General features: G+C 41.0%; 1 protein-coding gene across 9 annotated transcripts in view; it reads right to left on the bottom strand.

Annotated features, from left to right (window-relative positions):
- The window catches only part of DMD (dystrophin), a 2,668,835-nt gene that overhangs the window by 1,798,150 nt on the left and 853,782 nt on the right, over positions 1 to 16,903 (bottom strand). For all 9 annotated transcript variants that reach the window (XM_060407875.1, XM_060407877.1, XM_060407874.1 and 6 more), the window contains exon 5: positions 2,967 to 3,059. In XM_060407875.1, the coding sequence (XP_060263858.1) occupies positions 2,967 to 3,059 (93 nt within the window). The remainder of the gene's footprint in view (positions 1 to 2,966; positions 3,060 to 16,903) is intronic.

The raw sequence follows: 16,903 nt of genomic DNA on the forward strand, positions 1-16,903 counted from the left end.
CTTGCAATCAAATGGAAATGGTGATGCAAAGACATACAGGGAAAAAAAGAAGACTGTAAGAGAAGTCTCAGACCAGGAAAGACTGTAAAAGCATTCCTTCTCTACTGCTCATGTGAAAGTCCTTTCCCGTGATAATTTAAAAACAAAATAAAATAAAAATGAGCACACTCACAAGCAAACAAAGAAAAGATCAGACAGGACGGTTTTGAAACTATTCTGCAGTGAGTTGAGATAAAATTGGAAAGGCTTTTGAGGAAATAAGAAAGGATGAGATACTATGAGACACAGTTTGAGTGAGGCATACAATTAAAATAGCCTTCGGGGGCTCTGAGCAAGCATAAGTCCTCCTGCTGGCTTTGTCATGCCCACCATTTGTGCAACTCAAAGTATTTTCTGCACTCTGGGGTCTCTCCATGAATGAAGGAGGAAACAGAACAGGAAAAGCAGGACTTGAAAGCAGGACTCCATCTTGGGCCGGACTATGGACTTTGAGCTATATGCCCAGTATCTATGGAAACTACAGACCAAATGGAAAACCAGGCCCCCAGAAGGAAGAGCCCCAGGGCTGTCTGAAGCCTAAAAGAATACCCTAATTATCTGTGTAACTGAATAGATTCATACATTCTATTATGCTTATTGGGGTGTGACCACAGGCCTATTGATAACTGTCCACTGTTAACTACCTAGGCTTAAGGCATATGATGGTGGATTAATTTTGATTGTCTCTTTCTTTTTCCTTTGTTCAGACTAGTTTCAGGGAACCTTATACACTTAGGGTATATAAGGTTTTCACAAAAACCGGTCGGGGTCCTTGGCTAAGAGGAGACTCTGCCTTGGGCCCGCCAGTGTAATAAACTGCACCCCACTATCTGCATTGTCCTTCTGAGTGAGTTTGTTTCCTGGAATGCGTGGCTACAACATGAACAATTTGTTATAAGATAAAAGGGCTATAAGATAAAAACAACTGTTGATAGTCTATTAGAAACATCTGTAGCAATTTTAGAGTCCTATTTATGTCTGTGAGTTTGGTGATAAAAAAGAAGCTTGGGTTCCCTGTGTCTTTTTATTTCATTTTCATAATGCTGAAATTTCATTGTAATTTACATATAGTGGAAAAGCGGGGTTGGGGGCGTCACGCGAGATGGTTCCTTCCTCAAGCTAGTTTGAGAAGTACTGAGCAACAGAAGGAAACCAGTTTGGTGGAGGATCCTATGCTGCCTTGCTGGTTCTATCTGATACCATCACTATATGAAAAAGGCCCTGAATTGGGAACCTTGGGCTCTTTTGAGCCACTCTCTGCTGTGAGCTGCTATGCTTGTTCTCTCTCTCTCTCTCCATATTGCTATAAAATAGGACTAAGCCAGTTCAGAGTGTTGAGAATAAAAAGATATGTGAGTCAATTGGGAGAACAACATGGGTGCTGAGTTGAATAGGTATACCTCTGGTCTACATGCTGCCTGACTCTGAGCAGGACCAATCTACAATTCAAGATGAAAGTCAACCTTACTAAAGGAAGTAGTGGTACCTGCTACAATAGGAATGGGCCTCAAAGATTATATTCAGTGAAAGAAGCCAGATATAAAAGAATATGTATTGTATGAGTGCATTGGGTATGAAATATCCAAAAAGGCACACATACAGAGACAGAAAATAGATGAATGGTTCCTAGGGTTGGGGTGGGAAAGAGGAGTGATGGTAACATGGACATGAGATTTATTTTCAGAATTGTGTAAGTGTGCCAAAATTAGATTGTTGTGATGACTGTACTATTCTGTAACTATTCTAAAATTTTTGACAGATTGGGTCAAAATAGTTTGAGAAGCACTGGGCAATACAACTAAACCAACTTGGTATACTTTGAATTTTACACATAGAACAGGTACATTTATGATATATACCTTTGATCTAAAAAAAGCTGTTTTATATTAAAAAAAATCTCTACTACTGAAAAGAGCCAGCATCTCAATTATCCTCCATTTTTAAAAATATGAGTGGGAAATAAAGCATTATTGGCAAGATATGCCTCTCATGAAAATGCTACTCTGTACTGAGTGCTTTATGGAATTCTTTCATTTAATTCTGATAAGAAATATATATGGTCATTATTTTTTTTAACTTTTGATAGTAAGGGAATTTTGGTCCAGAAATGGATAACATTATATTCAATGTCACTAAGATGGTAAATGGAGAAGTTAAAACTTAAGCTCATATCAGTCTGAATAAAATATTACATAATCTTCACCAAACCAAATGACTTGTGATCTGTTTTGGTGACCCAACCTACAGGTGTGGGATGGGGAGGGAGGTGGGGGAGATAGGTATACCTATGGCTGATTAATGTTAGTGTATGGCAGAAACCATCACAATATTGTAAAGCAATTATCCTCCAATTAAAAATAAAATATTTTTAAAAAGAAGACCCTTGCTGAGGTGGTTCTGGAAAAACAATACAGTTTCCAAATCAAACTATGAAGTGAGTTTGTGTATATAACAGATATACAGATCACCATATCCCAGTAATCTCTTATTGGCATTAGTTTACATTGAGAATACACACGATTCACAAAGTCTTATTGATTTGATAGTGATTAACAGAAAAAAAAAATACTTCTCTTCTTACAAAACCATGTAGATTTACTGTTACAGAAGACACATGTTTTTGAAAATAGTTTTATTAACATATTAACAGATTATTTTGCCTCATTTGTACCCAGTGAAATAAAATTTAGAAAAATACTCCTGCAAACGTGCTAGAACCTGTTTTATAATCTGCTGATACTTCACAATGCAAATGACAATCATCCCAATTTAAAGTGAAGCACTATGGAGATGGGCTTTCCATTGTTAGAGATACACATTTGTTTTGCAGGTCAAGAGCAAAAATTAAAGGAAGGATCAGCAATGTGTTACCTCCCATTCCACGTACTCCCCCTCCAAAAAAAAAAAAAAATCATCAGGATTCTTACCTGCCAGTGGAGGATTATATTCCAAATCAAGCCAAGAGTCAATTTATGATTTCCATCTACTATGTCAGAGCTTCCGATATTCACTAAATCAACCTGTTAAAGATAAAGGGAAGCATTTGAAGAAGCAGACAAAATGACTGTTTGAAAAGAAAACAAAATGCTAAGGTAATTGCATTTAGCTATTTCCAGAGCCTAAGCAGCATTATAGCTTTTGAAAAATAATCTAAAAATGAAACAAACTGCAATTTGTAACTGCACTTTCTGTAACAAACGAATATCTCCAAACGTTTACAAATAAGAAATAAATGTACTTTTAGTATATAAATAAATTACTGCAGATTAGAGAGTCCAGTAAGAGTATCTCCAAATAAAATATATAACGAGGCTAATTCATAAAGGATGCCTGCAATTAAGAAGTGCTTCCTAGTGCATAATTGAAACTCAAAAAAAGACATTTCATCAACCCTTTGATCTAGCTCAAGGGAGTGCTATTGCAATTAGGGGTGACTACAATTGACTGAAATGTCCTTGCTTTAGAAATACATGTTAGAACTCTACAAAACAATGGGGTTAGGGCTTCCTAGGTAGCTCAGTGGTAAAGAACCTGCCTGCTAACACAGGAGACGCAGGAAATCTGGTTCAATCCCTGGGTCAGGAAGATCTCCTGGAGGAGGAAATAGCAACTCACTTAATTATTCTTGCCTAGGAAATCTCATGGACAGAGGAGCCTGGGGGGCGGTGGGCTAGGGAGGGGTGATACAGTCCATAGGGTCACAAAAATGTTGGACACATAACTTAGGGACTAAACAACAACAACAATACAAAATGGAGTTAATGGCCAGCTCTCTTTTCTCTATCTGGGAGTAGATTTGGGAATTAAAATCTGGCAGAATTTTATTTTTTCAAGACAAATCCTGTCTCCTGTCCTTCACACTCCTAACATTTTTAGGTGGAGTCAGGTTACACATAAACATCACGCAAATGAGCCCATGAAAAGGTATTCAACATCACTAGCCATTCATTTCAGTTCTGTTCAGTCGCTCAGTCATGTCCGACTCTTTGCAACCCCATGAATCACATCACGCCAGGCCTCCCTGTCCATCACCAACTCCCAGATTTCACCCAAACCCATGTCCATCGAGTTGGTGATGCCATCCAGCCATCTCATCCTTTGTCGTCCCCTTCTCCTCATGCCCCCAATCCTTCCCAGCATTAGGGTCTTTTCCAATGAGTCAACTCTTTGCATGAGGTGGCCAAAGTATTGGAGTTTCAGCTTCAACATATTAGGGAAATGCAAATTATAACCATAAAGAGCTAGCGCTACAGACTCATTATAGTGGCAAATTTTTTTTTGTGTGTGTGATAATATCAAATGTTGATGAGGATGTAGAGAAATTGGGTCACTCATGCTTTGCTGGCAGAAATCTAAATAGTACTGCTACTCTGGAAAACATTTTGACAGTTTCTTACAAAAATGAACGTGTGCTTACCATACAATCCAGCAACTGGGCTCTTAGACATTTATTCAAAGCAATGAAATCTATGTTTATACAAAACTCTGTTCATAAGTGTTCATACTAGCTGTATTTGTAACAGTCAAAAACTGGGAACAACCCAGATGCCATTCAAGGGTGAATGGTTAAACATATTGGTACATCCATACCATGGACTACCACTCTGCAATGAAAAGGAACAGCTATTGACAGTTGATACAGGCAGCAACTTAGGTAAATCTCATGGGTATTATGCTGAGTGACAAAAAAAAAAAAAAGCCAGTAACAAAGGGTTACATGCAGTATGATTCTATTTATATAGCAGCTTTGAAGAGACAAAATGATAGAAATGAAGAACAGAGTAGCAGTTGCCAGAGGTTAAGACCTGGGGTGGGATTGGAGGGGTGGGTGAATGTGTCTATAAGAGGGTAGCACAAGGCATCCTTGTAGTGATGGATCTATTCTTCACTTGACTCTGATGATGGATACACAAATGTACACATGTGACAGTGTTGTAAAGAACTAAAAATCATGTGCACATGCACACTGAGGAATATAAATGCTATTGTGGATTGTATCATTGTTGATGTCTATGGTAATATTATAAATAAGGTTAATGTACCACTGGGGTAGAGCTGAGTTAAGGGTGCACATACATTATAGCTTATAACTACATGGGAAATTATAATTATCTCAAAAAAAGGTTAACTGAAAAAAAATGAGTATCTAGGGATACTTTAAAATATACTTAAAAATATATCACATTAAAGCAAATATGCAACTTTGGAATAAGGTCTACATAATGGAAGTGAAACTATCAGAGCAAGCATTGAAAGTTAAGAATTCATTCAGGTTTCTTTCCTTACTTACTATCTTAGGCTCACTGGTACCTATGGTTATATTTTCTTTTGACTATCTTCAGGATTCTGTCATTTTGTCTTGTCCTGAGGGCACGGACCTGACAGAGTTTCCCATTTATCCTCCTCTAGGTAGCTTCACTAAATAGCCAAGACTAATTTTGGTTGAACCTTTCATTCTCTCAGGCTCTAAACCCTTACTGTTACACTTAGACCTGTCTTTCCCTCTTGTTTCTTCCTACAGTAACATGGGTTCACTATTTCTCACTCAATGCTAAAATATATTGCTTATCATTCATCTTAATTTTCTAAATGCTATTAACCATAACTTTTAAAACTGTGGAGCTATGTGGACAAACAATAAAAAGGTTACTCTTCAGTTTCTTCACCAAATTACTCCAATTTTCTCCCCACATGAAGTTATTTGGAGGTTCAATGGATAATCTAAAACTTAAATTTATGTTTATAAACCAACTATATACAAATTATTGGTGGACTGGCTTAAAACAAATAATTGTTACAGGAAAAAAAATATAGAATCATTTAAATAAAGATAAAAGACCTAATACAAGTCCATAGTTTAGTACCAAATATAATTTACAGTAGAGGGTATTATTGAGCTATGCTGAAAATTAGATGTGAAGATGATAACACATGGACACTACAGAAAAGTAAGCCTGAAAAAAATGGCCAGCATATAGAGAGACATTTAAGTAAGGCTCTACTGAAGAGTGGCTGACCAGACATCCTGAAAGCTGGCTAAGATGAAAGACCTTGATTTTCCTGGGTATAAAAAAGTCAATGTGATACTGCCAGTATAACACATTACAAGTTTGTTGGGAGATGACTTAGGCATTTCTGACAAAATGGAGGCATGTCCCCAACCCACTCTCCTCATCAAGCAGGCATGGTCCCGGGATGAAGGAGTTAGGTCTCCATAAATCAAGGCAAATTGGAAGTGGTCAAACAGGAGATGGCAAGAGTGAACGTCGACATTCTAGGAATCAGCAAACTAAAATGGACTAGAATGGGTGAATGTAATTCAGATGACCATTATATCTACTACTGCGGGCAGGAATCCTTTAGAAGAAATGGAGTAGCCATCATGGTCAACAAAAGAGTCCGAAATGCAGTACTTGGATGCAGTCTCAAAAACAACAAAATGATCTCTGTTCATTTCCAAGGCAAACAATTCAATATCACAGTAATCCAAGTCTATACCCCAACCAGTAACACTGAAGAAGCTGAAGTTGAATGGCTGCATGAAGACCTACAAGAGCTTTTAGAAGTAACACCCAAAAAAGACGTCCTTTCCACTACAGGGGTCTGGAATGCAAAACTAGGAAGTTAAGAAATACCTGGAGTAACAGGCAAATTTGGCCTTGGAATGCAGAATGAAGCAAGGCAAAGACTAATAGAGTTTTGCCAAGAAAATGCACTGGTCATAGCAAACACCCTCTTCCAACAAAACAAGAAAAGACTCTACACATGGACATCACCAGACGGTCAACACCGAAATCAGATTGATTACATTCTTTGCAGCCAAAGATGGAGAAGCTCTATACAGTCAACAAAAACAAGACCTGGAGCTGACTATGGCTCAGATCATGAACTCCTTATTGCCAAATTCAGACTGAAATTGAAGGAAGTAGGGAAAACCGCTAGACCATTCAGGTATGACCTAAATCAAATCCCTTATGATTATACAGTGGAAGTCAGAAATAGATTTAAGGGGCTAGATCTGATAGATAGAGTGCCTGATGAACTATGGACTGAGGTTCATGACATTGTGCAGGAGACAGGGATCAAGACCATCCCCATGGAAAAGAAATGCAAAAAAGCAAAATGGCTGTCTGAGGAGGGCTTACAAATAGCTGTGAAGAGAAGAGAGGCGAAAACCAAAGGAGAAAAGGAAAGATATAAGCATCTGAATGCAGAGGTCCAAAGAATAGCAAGAAGAGATAAGAAAGCCTTCCTCAGCAATCAGTGCAAAGAAACAGAGGACAACAACAGAATGGGAAAGACTAGAGATCTCTTCAAGAAAATTAGAGATACCAAGGGAACATTTCATGCAAAGATGGGCTTGATAAAGGACAGAAATGGTCTGGACCTAAGAGAAGCAGAAGATATTAAGAAGAGGTGGCAAGAATACATGGAAGAACTGTACAAAAAAGATCTTCATGACCCAGATAATCCTGATGGTGTGATCACTCACCTAGAGCCAGACATCCTGGAATGTGAAATCAAGTGGGCCTTAGAAAGCATCACTATGAACAAAGCTAGTGGAGGTGATGGAATTCCAGTTGAGCTGTTTCCAATCCTGAAAGATGATGCTGTGAAAGTGCTGCACTCCATATGCCAGCAAATTTGGAAAACTTAGCAGTGGCCATAGGACTGGAAAAGGTCAGTTTTCATTCCAATCCCAAAGAAAGGCAATGCCAAAGAATGCTCAAACGACCGCACAATTGCACGCATCTCACATGCTAGTAATGTTCAAAATTCTCCAAGCCAGACTTCAGCAATACGTGAACCATGAACTTCCAGATGTTCAAGCTGGTTTTAGAAAAGGCAGAGGAACCAGAGATCACATTGCCAACATCTGCTGGATCATCAAAAAAGCAAGAGAGTCCCAAAAAACATCTATTTCTGCTTTATTGACAATGCCAAAGCCTTTGACTGTGTGAATCACAATAAACTGTGGAAAATTCTGAAAGAGATGGGAATACCAGACCACCTGACCTGCCTCTTGAGAAATCTGTATGCAGGTCAGGAAGCAACAGTTAGAACTGGACATGGAACAACAGGCTGGGTCCAAATAGGATAAGGAGTACGTTAAGGCTGTATACTGTCACCCTGCTTATTTCACTTATATGCAGAGTACATCATGAGAAATGCTGGACTGGAAGAAATACAAGCTGGAATCAAGATTGCCGGGAGAAATCTCAATAACCTCAGATATGCAGATGATACCACCCTTATGGCAGAAAGTGAAGAGGAACTAAAAAGCCTCTTGAGGAAAGTGAAAGAGGAGAGTGAAAAAGTTGGCTTAAAGCTCAACATTCAGAAAATAAAGATCATGGCACCTGGTCCCATCACTTGATGGGAAATAGATGGGGAAACAGTGGAAACCATGCCAGACTTTATTTTTGGGGGCTCCAAAATCACTGCAGATGGTGACTGCAGCCATGAAATTAAAAGACGCTTACTCCTTGGAAGAAAAGTTGTGACCAACCTAGATAGCATATTCAAAAGCAGAAACATTACTTTGCCGACTAAGGTCCATCTAGTCAAGGCTATGTTTTTTCCTGTGGTCATGTATGGATGTGAGAGTTGGACTGTTAAGAAAGCTAAGCGCCGAAGAATTGATGCGTTTGAACTGTGGTGTTGGAGAAGACTCTTGAGAGTCCCTTGGACTGCAAGGAGATCCAACCAGTCCATTCTGAAAGAGATCAACCCTGGGATTTCTTTGGAAGGAATGATGCTGAAGCTGAAACTCCAGTACTTTAGCCACCTCATGTGAAGAGTTAACTCATCAGAAAAGGCTCTGTTGCTGGGAGGGATTGGGGGCAGGAGGAGAAGTGGACGACCGAGGATGAGATGGCTGGATGGCATCACTGACTCGATGGATGTGAGTCTGAGTGAACTCTGGGAGTTGGTGATGGACAGGGAGGCCTGGCTTGCTGCAATTCATGGGGTTGCAAAGAGTCGGACATGACTAAGTGACTGAACTGAACTGAACTTCCTTTCTTCGGTTGAGTTGCCTGGAAAGAATGTTAAAGTACTTATTGTTCTTGAGAGAAGCATGAGAAAGCACAATGCCTTCTGCAGTAACCTATAGTAATCTATAAAGTAACCATTAACATTTGTTCAAGGATCTTTACAAAGAATGTTCCAGGATGAGCATATAGGCCACAGCTTGAGGCCAGGGAAGGATTGTTATCTGAGACCTATTTGTGAGGGCAATGTTTATTTCAAAAGAAGTTTGCTGAGCTTAGGGTTTAAAAACAATTAAGAATAGCTAGAAGCCTTTTTAGGAGTTAGCAATGTTAAAATGCTATGGGCAAACAGGATTTAGAAAGATAAGAAATAAAAGTGAGTTACAATGTATTCACAGGTTAAGTATAGGACACATAATAGGAAGTAGATAATAGATAGTAAAGTTGATTCTGAGAGAATTGCTGAAGCAGGAACTCTGTTTGTAGGGCAACAATGATTTCTGGAGACAATAAATCTGGGTGGGGAAAACTAAAAATGTCAAACCTCTGACCTAATGCTTTTGTCAAAGTATAAAAGAAAACCTGAAGCTTGAAATAAACATGTAGTCCTGTACCTCAAGTCCGAGGCTACATCATTGTCTGCCGACACCGCTCACCCCTTCAGGCTGATTCCCTAGCTGCTGTAGCTGGACTCCGGCAAGTGGAGCCCTCAAACAGGGACATCTGAAGGGTAAGTAACTTCATGACTGCAACGCGGAGTGGTTAGGATTGTACCTGTGGGTGGCCAGCACCCCTCTGCAGTTAAGGCAGGGTGAGGAGGGTACAGAAGGAATAAAAATATTCTCTAGGAAAATGGGTCTCTCTGAATCCAAGAATAGACAAATGTTTATTGAAATATTACTTCACATGTTAGCCCATAGAGGCATTAAAGTAAGCACAGGAAGACTGTCTAAATTTCTAATTTTTGTCCAAGAGCAATGCCCATGGTTTCCTGAGGAGGGCACCATAAATCTAGAAACCTGGACTAAGGTTGCAGATCGGTTACATTTGTTTTATACTTTGCATGGGCCAGAAAAGGTTCCTGTGGATGCTTTTGCTCTGTGCAGTATGATTAGGGACGTCCTGGACCCTCGGCATGAGGCTTTTAGACAGCCTATGGGAGAGGCCACAGAGGTGGATGGTGGGTCTCCACCTTCTGCACAGATCATGTTTTCTGCCATTAACAAAAAAAAGAAGGGAGACTGTGCACTACCTCTGGAGGAGAGGGAGGACTTGCAGGATGCTACAGCCGGGCACCCTAGAGAGGCCCCTCCTCCTCTACACAAACCTTTAAAAATTTATGCATCACTTTCTGATTTAAGATGAGATCGCTGCCACCTCCATTTGTGCCTCCCAGGGCCCAGGAGTTCCCCACTTTGCCCTCAAAGCCTCCCAAAGCATTGCCTGAGGCTGAGAAAGATAAAGAGTTTTCTGAAACAAAGGAGCTTTTGAAGCAGATGCATGCACAGTATACAGAGAGTGCTTCTTGGAGAAAACCCCCTCGGGGGGCCTCACCCAGGCTAGAAGAGAAGAGGAACAACAGGGGGACTTGGAATTCTCTGTGGCCTTTCCAGTAGTCTTTACCAAAACAGAAGGGGGAAGTGAGGAAGAGGAAAAAATGGGAACCGGTCCCATATAAGCTACTGAAAGAGCTTAAACAAGCTTGTCATGATTATGGGTCTACCTCCCCCTATACACTCACCCTGCTAGATGCCTTGGCTGGAAGGTGGATGACACCATATGATTGGAGAACGGTTGCAAAGGCTTGCCTTCCTGGAGGAGAGTTCCTCCTGTGGTTGGCAGAGTATGTTAAGTTGGCTAGACTACAGTCAGCGGAAAACAAAACCTCTAATGATGCACAGCCCAGGACACTGGGATCTGCAGCATTAAAAGGAGATGGAGAATACGAATCTAACATAGCCCAAGCAAAGCTGTCTAAAGAAGCACTTAATCAGATTATGGCCATAGGTATCTTGGCATGGAAATCTTTGCCTCCTTCAGATGGAAAGTTATCCACTTTGAGTAATATCAAACAGGGACCTGATGAGAGATATGAAGACTTTGTGGCCAGATTGAAAACTGCTGTAGAAAGAACTATTAAGAGTACTGAGCCAGCAGAGATAGTTCTTAAACAATTGGCTTATGAGAATGCCAGTTCTACCTGTCAGGCATTGCTTAGACGTGTTAGAAGTAAAGGAAGTCTTTGGACTTACATACAGACCTGCCAGGAAGTAGGAACTTCCTTTATGCAGGGAGTTGCCTTAGCCACAGCCTTGAGGGGAGAAACTGCTGCCCAAGTTATTCAGGGAATGAGAAAAAAGATTAATCCTAATGGAAACGATTCTACAAATAAAAAGTGTTTCTCTTGTGGCCAAATCGGGTATTTTTGCCTGCAATGTCCTGCCAAGCAGGGACAACAAGCCGTGCCAATACAGACTAAAACTAACCCTCTAAAGACACCTTGCCCTCAGTGCCAGAAGGGGTATCATTGGGCAAAAGCCTGTAGATCTAAATTCCATAAGGATGGGACTACGCTTACCCCTCAAGTACAAGGAAGTAATTTTTCCCAGTTTCAGGGAAATGGGCAGCAGGGGCAGCACTGGCCCCAGACAACAATAGGGGCAATTGTGTTGAATCCCTTTATTCACTTTGTTCCATCTCAGAACTCCTCAGAGCAACCCCAGGTAGCGCAGGACTGGACCTCAGTTCCACCACCACAAGAATATTAACCCCTGACATCCCGGTTACTCCGATTCCAGATTCCAATGGGAGTGGCTGGCCCCCTACCTGAGGGCATTGTAGGACTTGTGCTGGGGCGTAGCTTGCTTTCCCTCCAAGGAATTTCCATGGTGCCTGGTGTAGTAGACTCTGATTATACTGGGGAAATTAAAGTTTTGATCTCGCTGCCTGCCAAAACTGTGCAAATTAATAAAGGTCAAAGGATAGCACAGCTTTTGCTTTTACCTTATTATCAGACAAGAAGAACCTTGTCTTCTCAAGCTAGGGGCCCCAGAGGATTTGGATCTAGTGATCTAGCCTTTTGGGTGCAGGAAATTACAGCTTCTAGGCCTTTGAAAGATCTTTGAATTCAAGAAAATAGAATGTCAGGGCTATTGGATACAGGAGCAGATGTCTCTTGCATTTATGGAGAAGATTGGCCCTCCTCCTGGCCGACACATTTGACCAATGCCGGCTTGGTGGGAATAGGGTCAGTGCCCTCGGTTGCTAAGAGCTCACAAATTTTGACATGGTCAGATGAGAAGGGGGCACAAGGCACCTTTTGTCCATATGTGATTCCTTCACTACCTTTTTCTTTATGGGGGAGAGATATATTATCTCAGATGGGAATGCTTTTATACAGCCCAGGTGAAAAGGTTACTAACCAAATGCTGCAAATGAGGTATAATCCTGACAAGGGGTTTGGTAAAGATCAGCAGGGAATTGTTTCTTCATTAGAAATGGTTCCTAACCAAAATAGAGAAGGTTTAGGATATTCAAATTTATCCTAGAGTCTGTTGCTCTTGCTGCCGACCCTATTACCTGGAAATCTGATGATCCGGTATGGGTGGAGCAATGGCACTTAACAGCTCAAAAGCTATAGGCAGCTGAGGATTTAGTTATGGAACAACTGGCAGCTGGCCATATAGAGCCTTCTAATAGCCCGTGGAATACTCCTATTTTTGTTATTAAGAAGAAATCAGGAAAATGGAGATTGTTACAAGATTTAAGAGCTATAAACACAACTATGGAAGACATGGGGGCCCTTCAGCTGGGTCTCCCTTCCCCAGTAGCTGTGCCCTTTCAATATAATGTGATAGTTATAGATCTACAGGATTGTTTCTTTACCATCCCCGTGGCTGTTCAGAATTGTAAAAGGTTTGCTTTCACTTTCCCTTCAGCTAATTTTAAACAGCCCTATAGAAGGTTTCTGTTTCAAATCCTGAAAGATGATGCTGTGAAAGTGCTGCACTCAATATGCCAGCAAATTTGGAAAACTTAGCAGTGGCCACAGGACTGGAAAAGGTCAGTTTTCATTCCAATCCCAAAGAAAGGCAATGCCAAAGAATGTTCAAACTACCGCACAATTGCACTCATCTCACATGCTAGTAAAGTAATGCTCAAAATTCTCCAAGCCAGGTTTCAGCAATACGTGAACCGTGAACTCCCTGATGTTCAAGCTGGTTTTAGAAAAGGCAGAGGAACCAGAGATCACATTGCCAACATCCGCTGGATCATCGAAAAAGCAAGAGAGTTCCAGAAAAAACATCTATTTCTGCTTTATTGACTATGCCAAAGCCTTTGACTGTGTGGATCACAATAAACTGTGGAAAATTCTGAAAGAGATGGGAATACCAAACCACCTGACCTGCCTCTTGAGAAATCTGGATGCAGATCAGGAAGCAACAGTTAGAACTGGACATGGAACAACAGACTGGTTCCAAATAGCCAAAGGAGTACATCAAGGCTGTATATTGTCACCCTGCTTATTTCACTTATATGCAGAGTACATCATGAGAAACGCTGGACTGGAAGAAACACAAGCTGGAATCAAGATTGCCGGGAGAAATCTCAATAACCTCAGATATGCAGATGACACCACTCTTATGGCAGAAAGTGAAGAGGAGCTAAAAGCCTCTTGATGAAAGTGAAAAGGAGAGTGAAAAAGTTGGCTTAAAGCTCAACATTCAGAAAATAAAGATCATGGCATCTGGTCCCATCACTTCATGGGAAATAGATGGGGAAACAGTGGACACAGTGTCAGACTTTATTTTGGGGAGCTCCAAAATCACTGCAGATGGTGACTGCAGCCATGAAATTAAAAGACGCTTACCGTTTGGAAGAAAAGTTATGACCAACCTAGATAGTATATTCAAAAGCAGAAACATTACTTTGCTGACTAAGGTCCGCCTAGTCAAGGCTATGGTTTTTCCTGTGGTCATATATGGATGTCAGAGTTGGACTGTGAAGAAGGCTGAGCACCGAAGAATTGATGCATTTGAACTGTGGTGTTGGAGAAGACTCTTGAGAGTCCCTTGGACTGCAAGGAGATCCAACCAGTCCATTCTGAAGGAGATGAACCCTGGGATTTCTTTGGAAGGAATGATGCTAAAGCTGAAGCTCCAGTACTTTGGCCATCTCATGCGAAGAGATGACTCATTGGAAAAGACTCTGATGCTGGGAGGGATTGGGGGCAGGAGGAGAAGGGGATGACCCAGGATGAGATGGCTGGATGGCATCATGGACTCGATGGACGTGAGTCTGAGTGAACTCCGGGAGATGGTGATGGACAGGGAGGCCTGGCGTGCTGCGATTCATGGGGTCGCAAAGAGTCGGACATGACTGAGCAACTGAACTGAACTGAACTGATAGAAGGTTTCAATGGAAGGTTTTGCCTCAGGGAATGAGAAATAGCCCCAACTTATGTCAGAAATTTGTGGATCAAGCTGTGCAGAATGTTAGGGGTAAGTATAAAGATCTATATTTGATACATTATATGGATGATATTTTGGCTGCCCATAAGGATAGAGCCTTGTTGCAACAAATCTTATCTGAATTGATTGGGGCTTTGGAAAACTGGGGTTTGAAGATAGCTCCAGATAAGATACAAGTAAATCCTCCTTTTTCTTATTTAGGGAGGGTTTTAAATACCCATACTGTGAGTCATGCCCCTTTGCAGCTGCGGAGAGATCATTTACTAACTTAAATGATTTCCAGAAATTATTAGGGGATATTAATTGGATACGCCCACATTTAAAACTGACTACTGCAGATTTAAAGCCTCTGTTTGATTGCTTAAAAGGCGATCCTGATCCCAGTTCTAAGAGAATATTGACTAGTGAAGCGGAGTCGGCTCTTGTTAAAGTGGATGAGGCTTTGAATGATCAGTTAATTAGGATTAATATTACCAGAGGATGGGATTTAATTATTCTCACCATGGAACATACACCTAGAGGGTGCTTGTGGCAAGAAGGCCCATTGCAATGGCTCCATCTATCAGTGACCCCAGGAAAAATAGTTTTGTCCTATCCCAGCTTGGTGCCACAATTAATTATAAAAGGTAGAAAAAGAAGGGTGGGACTCTTTGGAAAGGAAGTAGAAAATATAGTGATTCCATTTAATAATGATCAACTGCAATTTCTTTTACAAAATAGTGATGATTGGCAAGTTGCCCTGATAGATTTCAGGGGTCAAAGTTTGTTTCATTTGCCCTCAAGCCCCCTTTTGCATTTTTTGAAAACACATTCTGTGATTTTTCCGAGGAAATTTTCTACTCAACCTTTGGAAGGGGCAATTTTAGTTTTCACCAATGGTTCCTCTAATGTAAAGCAGTCACAATTATTATGAGAAATCCCATATTATTATGGGAAATCCCATATTCAGGTAACTGAAGAGACATCTGCCCAGAGAGCTGAGTTAAGAGCAGTTATTTGGGCTTTTCAACATTTGAGAGACCGTACCTTCAATCTTTTGACTGATTCTCGATATATTGTAGGGCTGTTTCCTCATATTGAGACTGCTAATATTCCAGAGAATAAGACTACCATCTTCTCCTTGTTATTTGATTTACAGAAGGAGATTAAGCATAGAGATAAGAAATATTTCGTGGGACATATTAGAGCCCGTTCTGGCTTGCCCAGCCCTTTACATGAAGGAAATGCTTTGGCAGATGCATTAACTAAAGTAATTGCTTTAAACTTACGTGAAAAGATTGACAAGGCCAAAAATTCTCACAAAATTCACCATCAAAATGCAGCTGGTTTAAGGTATCAATTTCATATCCCTAGGGAGGCAGCTAGACAAATAGTTAAGTTATGTCCAAATTGCCCAACATCTAATCCATCTCCACCATTAGGAGTAAAATCCCCGAGGCCTTAGGCCTAATGCTCTCTGGCAAAAGGACTTAACTCATACCCCGGCCTTTGGAAAACTGTCCTTTGTGCATGTTACCGTGGATACCTTTTCTCATTTTATTACAGCCTCTGCTAGATCAGGTGAAGCAGCAAAAGATGTAATTCAGCACTTGTTTCAATGCTTTTCGCAAATAGGACTCCCTGAACAGATAAAAACAGATAATGCCCCAGCTTATACTTCTGCTGCTTTTAAGAGATTTTGTCAACAATTTTCTATAGTGCATTCAACAGGGATACCTTATAATCCCCAAGGCCAAGCCATAGTAGAAAGAGCGCACCAGACTTTAAAAAATCAGATAGCTAAATTAAGGCAGGGAGAATTTAAGTATTCGTCTCCACACCATGTTCTACACCAAGCTTTGTTTGTAATTAATCATTTAAATGTGGACACACAGGGGCAGACTGCAATGATAAGACACTGGATTCCTGAAGGGGCTACGACTCAGCCCCTGGTCAAGTGGAAGGACCTCCTTTCTGGAGAGTGAAAGGGCCAGATGTACTATTAACTTGCGGGAGAGGGTATGCTTGTGTGTTTCCCCAGGATTCCACTTCTGTTTGGATTCCTGACAGACTGATTCGACATGTCCAGTCCCATGAGGTCTCCAAGACCCCTGAGATCACTGAGATCCCTGGAGTCCTGGAGTCCGGGACCGAGGGAAGATGGGGAGATCAGAAGCTCGTAGAGTCAGGACCTGAGGGAGCCAAGCAGAAGCCAAAGGGCGAGTGACCCTCCACCTGAGGCTTCACCGCTAGTACATCGCTTCATGCACCTGGTGCTTCAGGAGAGACATGCTGATCGAATCCAACCGTATACTATTCCACCTCATCGCCATCATCGTACTCAAGCAACCACCTCCAACACGGTACCAGCTTGGGGCCAGCTGAAACGTCTCACTCAGCAGGCTGAAGAATTAATAGAAA

This window comes from Ovis aries, chromosome X (assembly GCF_016772045.2).
Source record: "Ovis aries strain OAR_USU_Benz2616 breed Rambouillet chromosome X, ARS-UI_Ramb_v3.0, whole genome shotgun sequence".
NCBI lineage: Eukaryota > Metazoa > Chordata > Mammalia > Artiodactyla > Bovidae > Ovis > Ovis aries.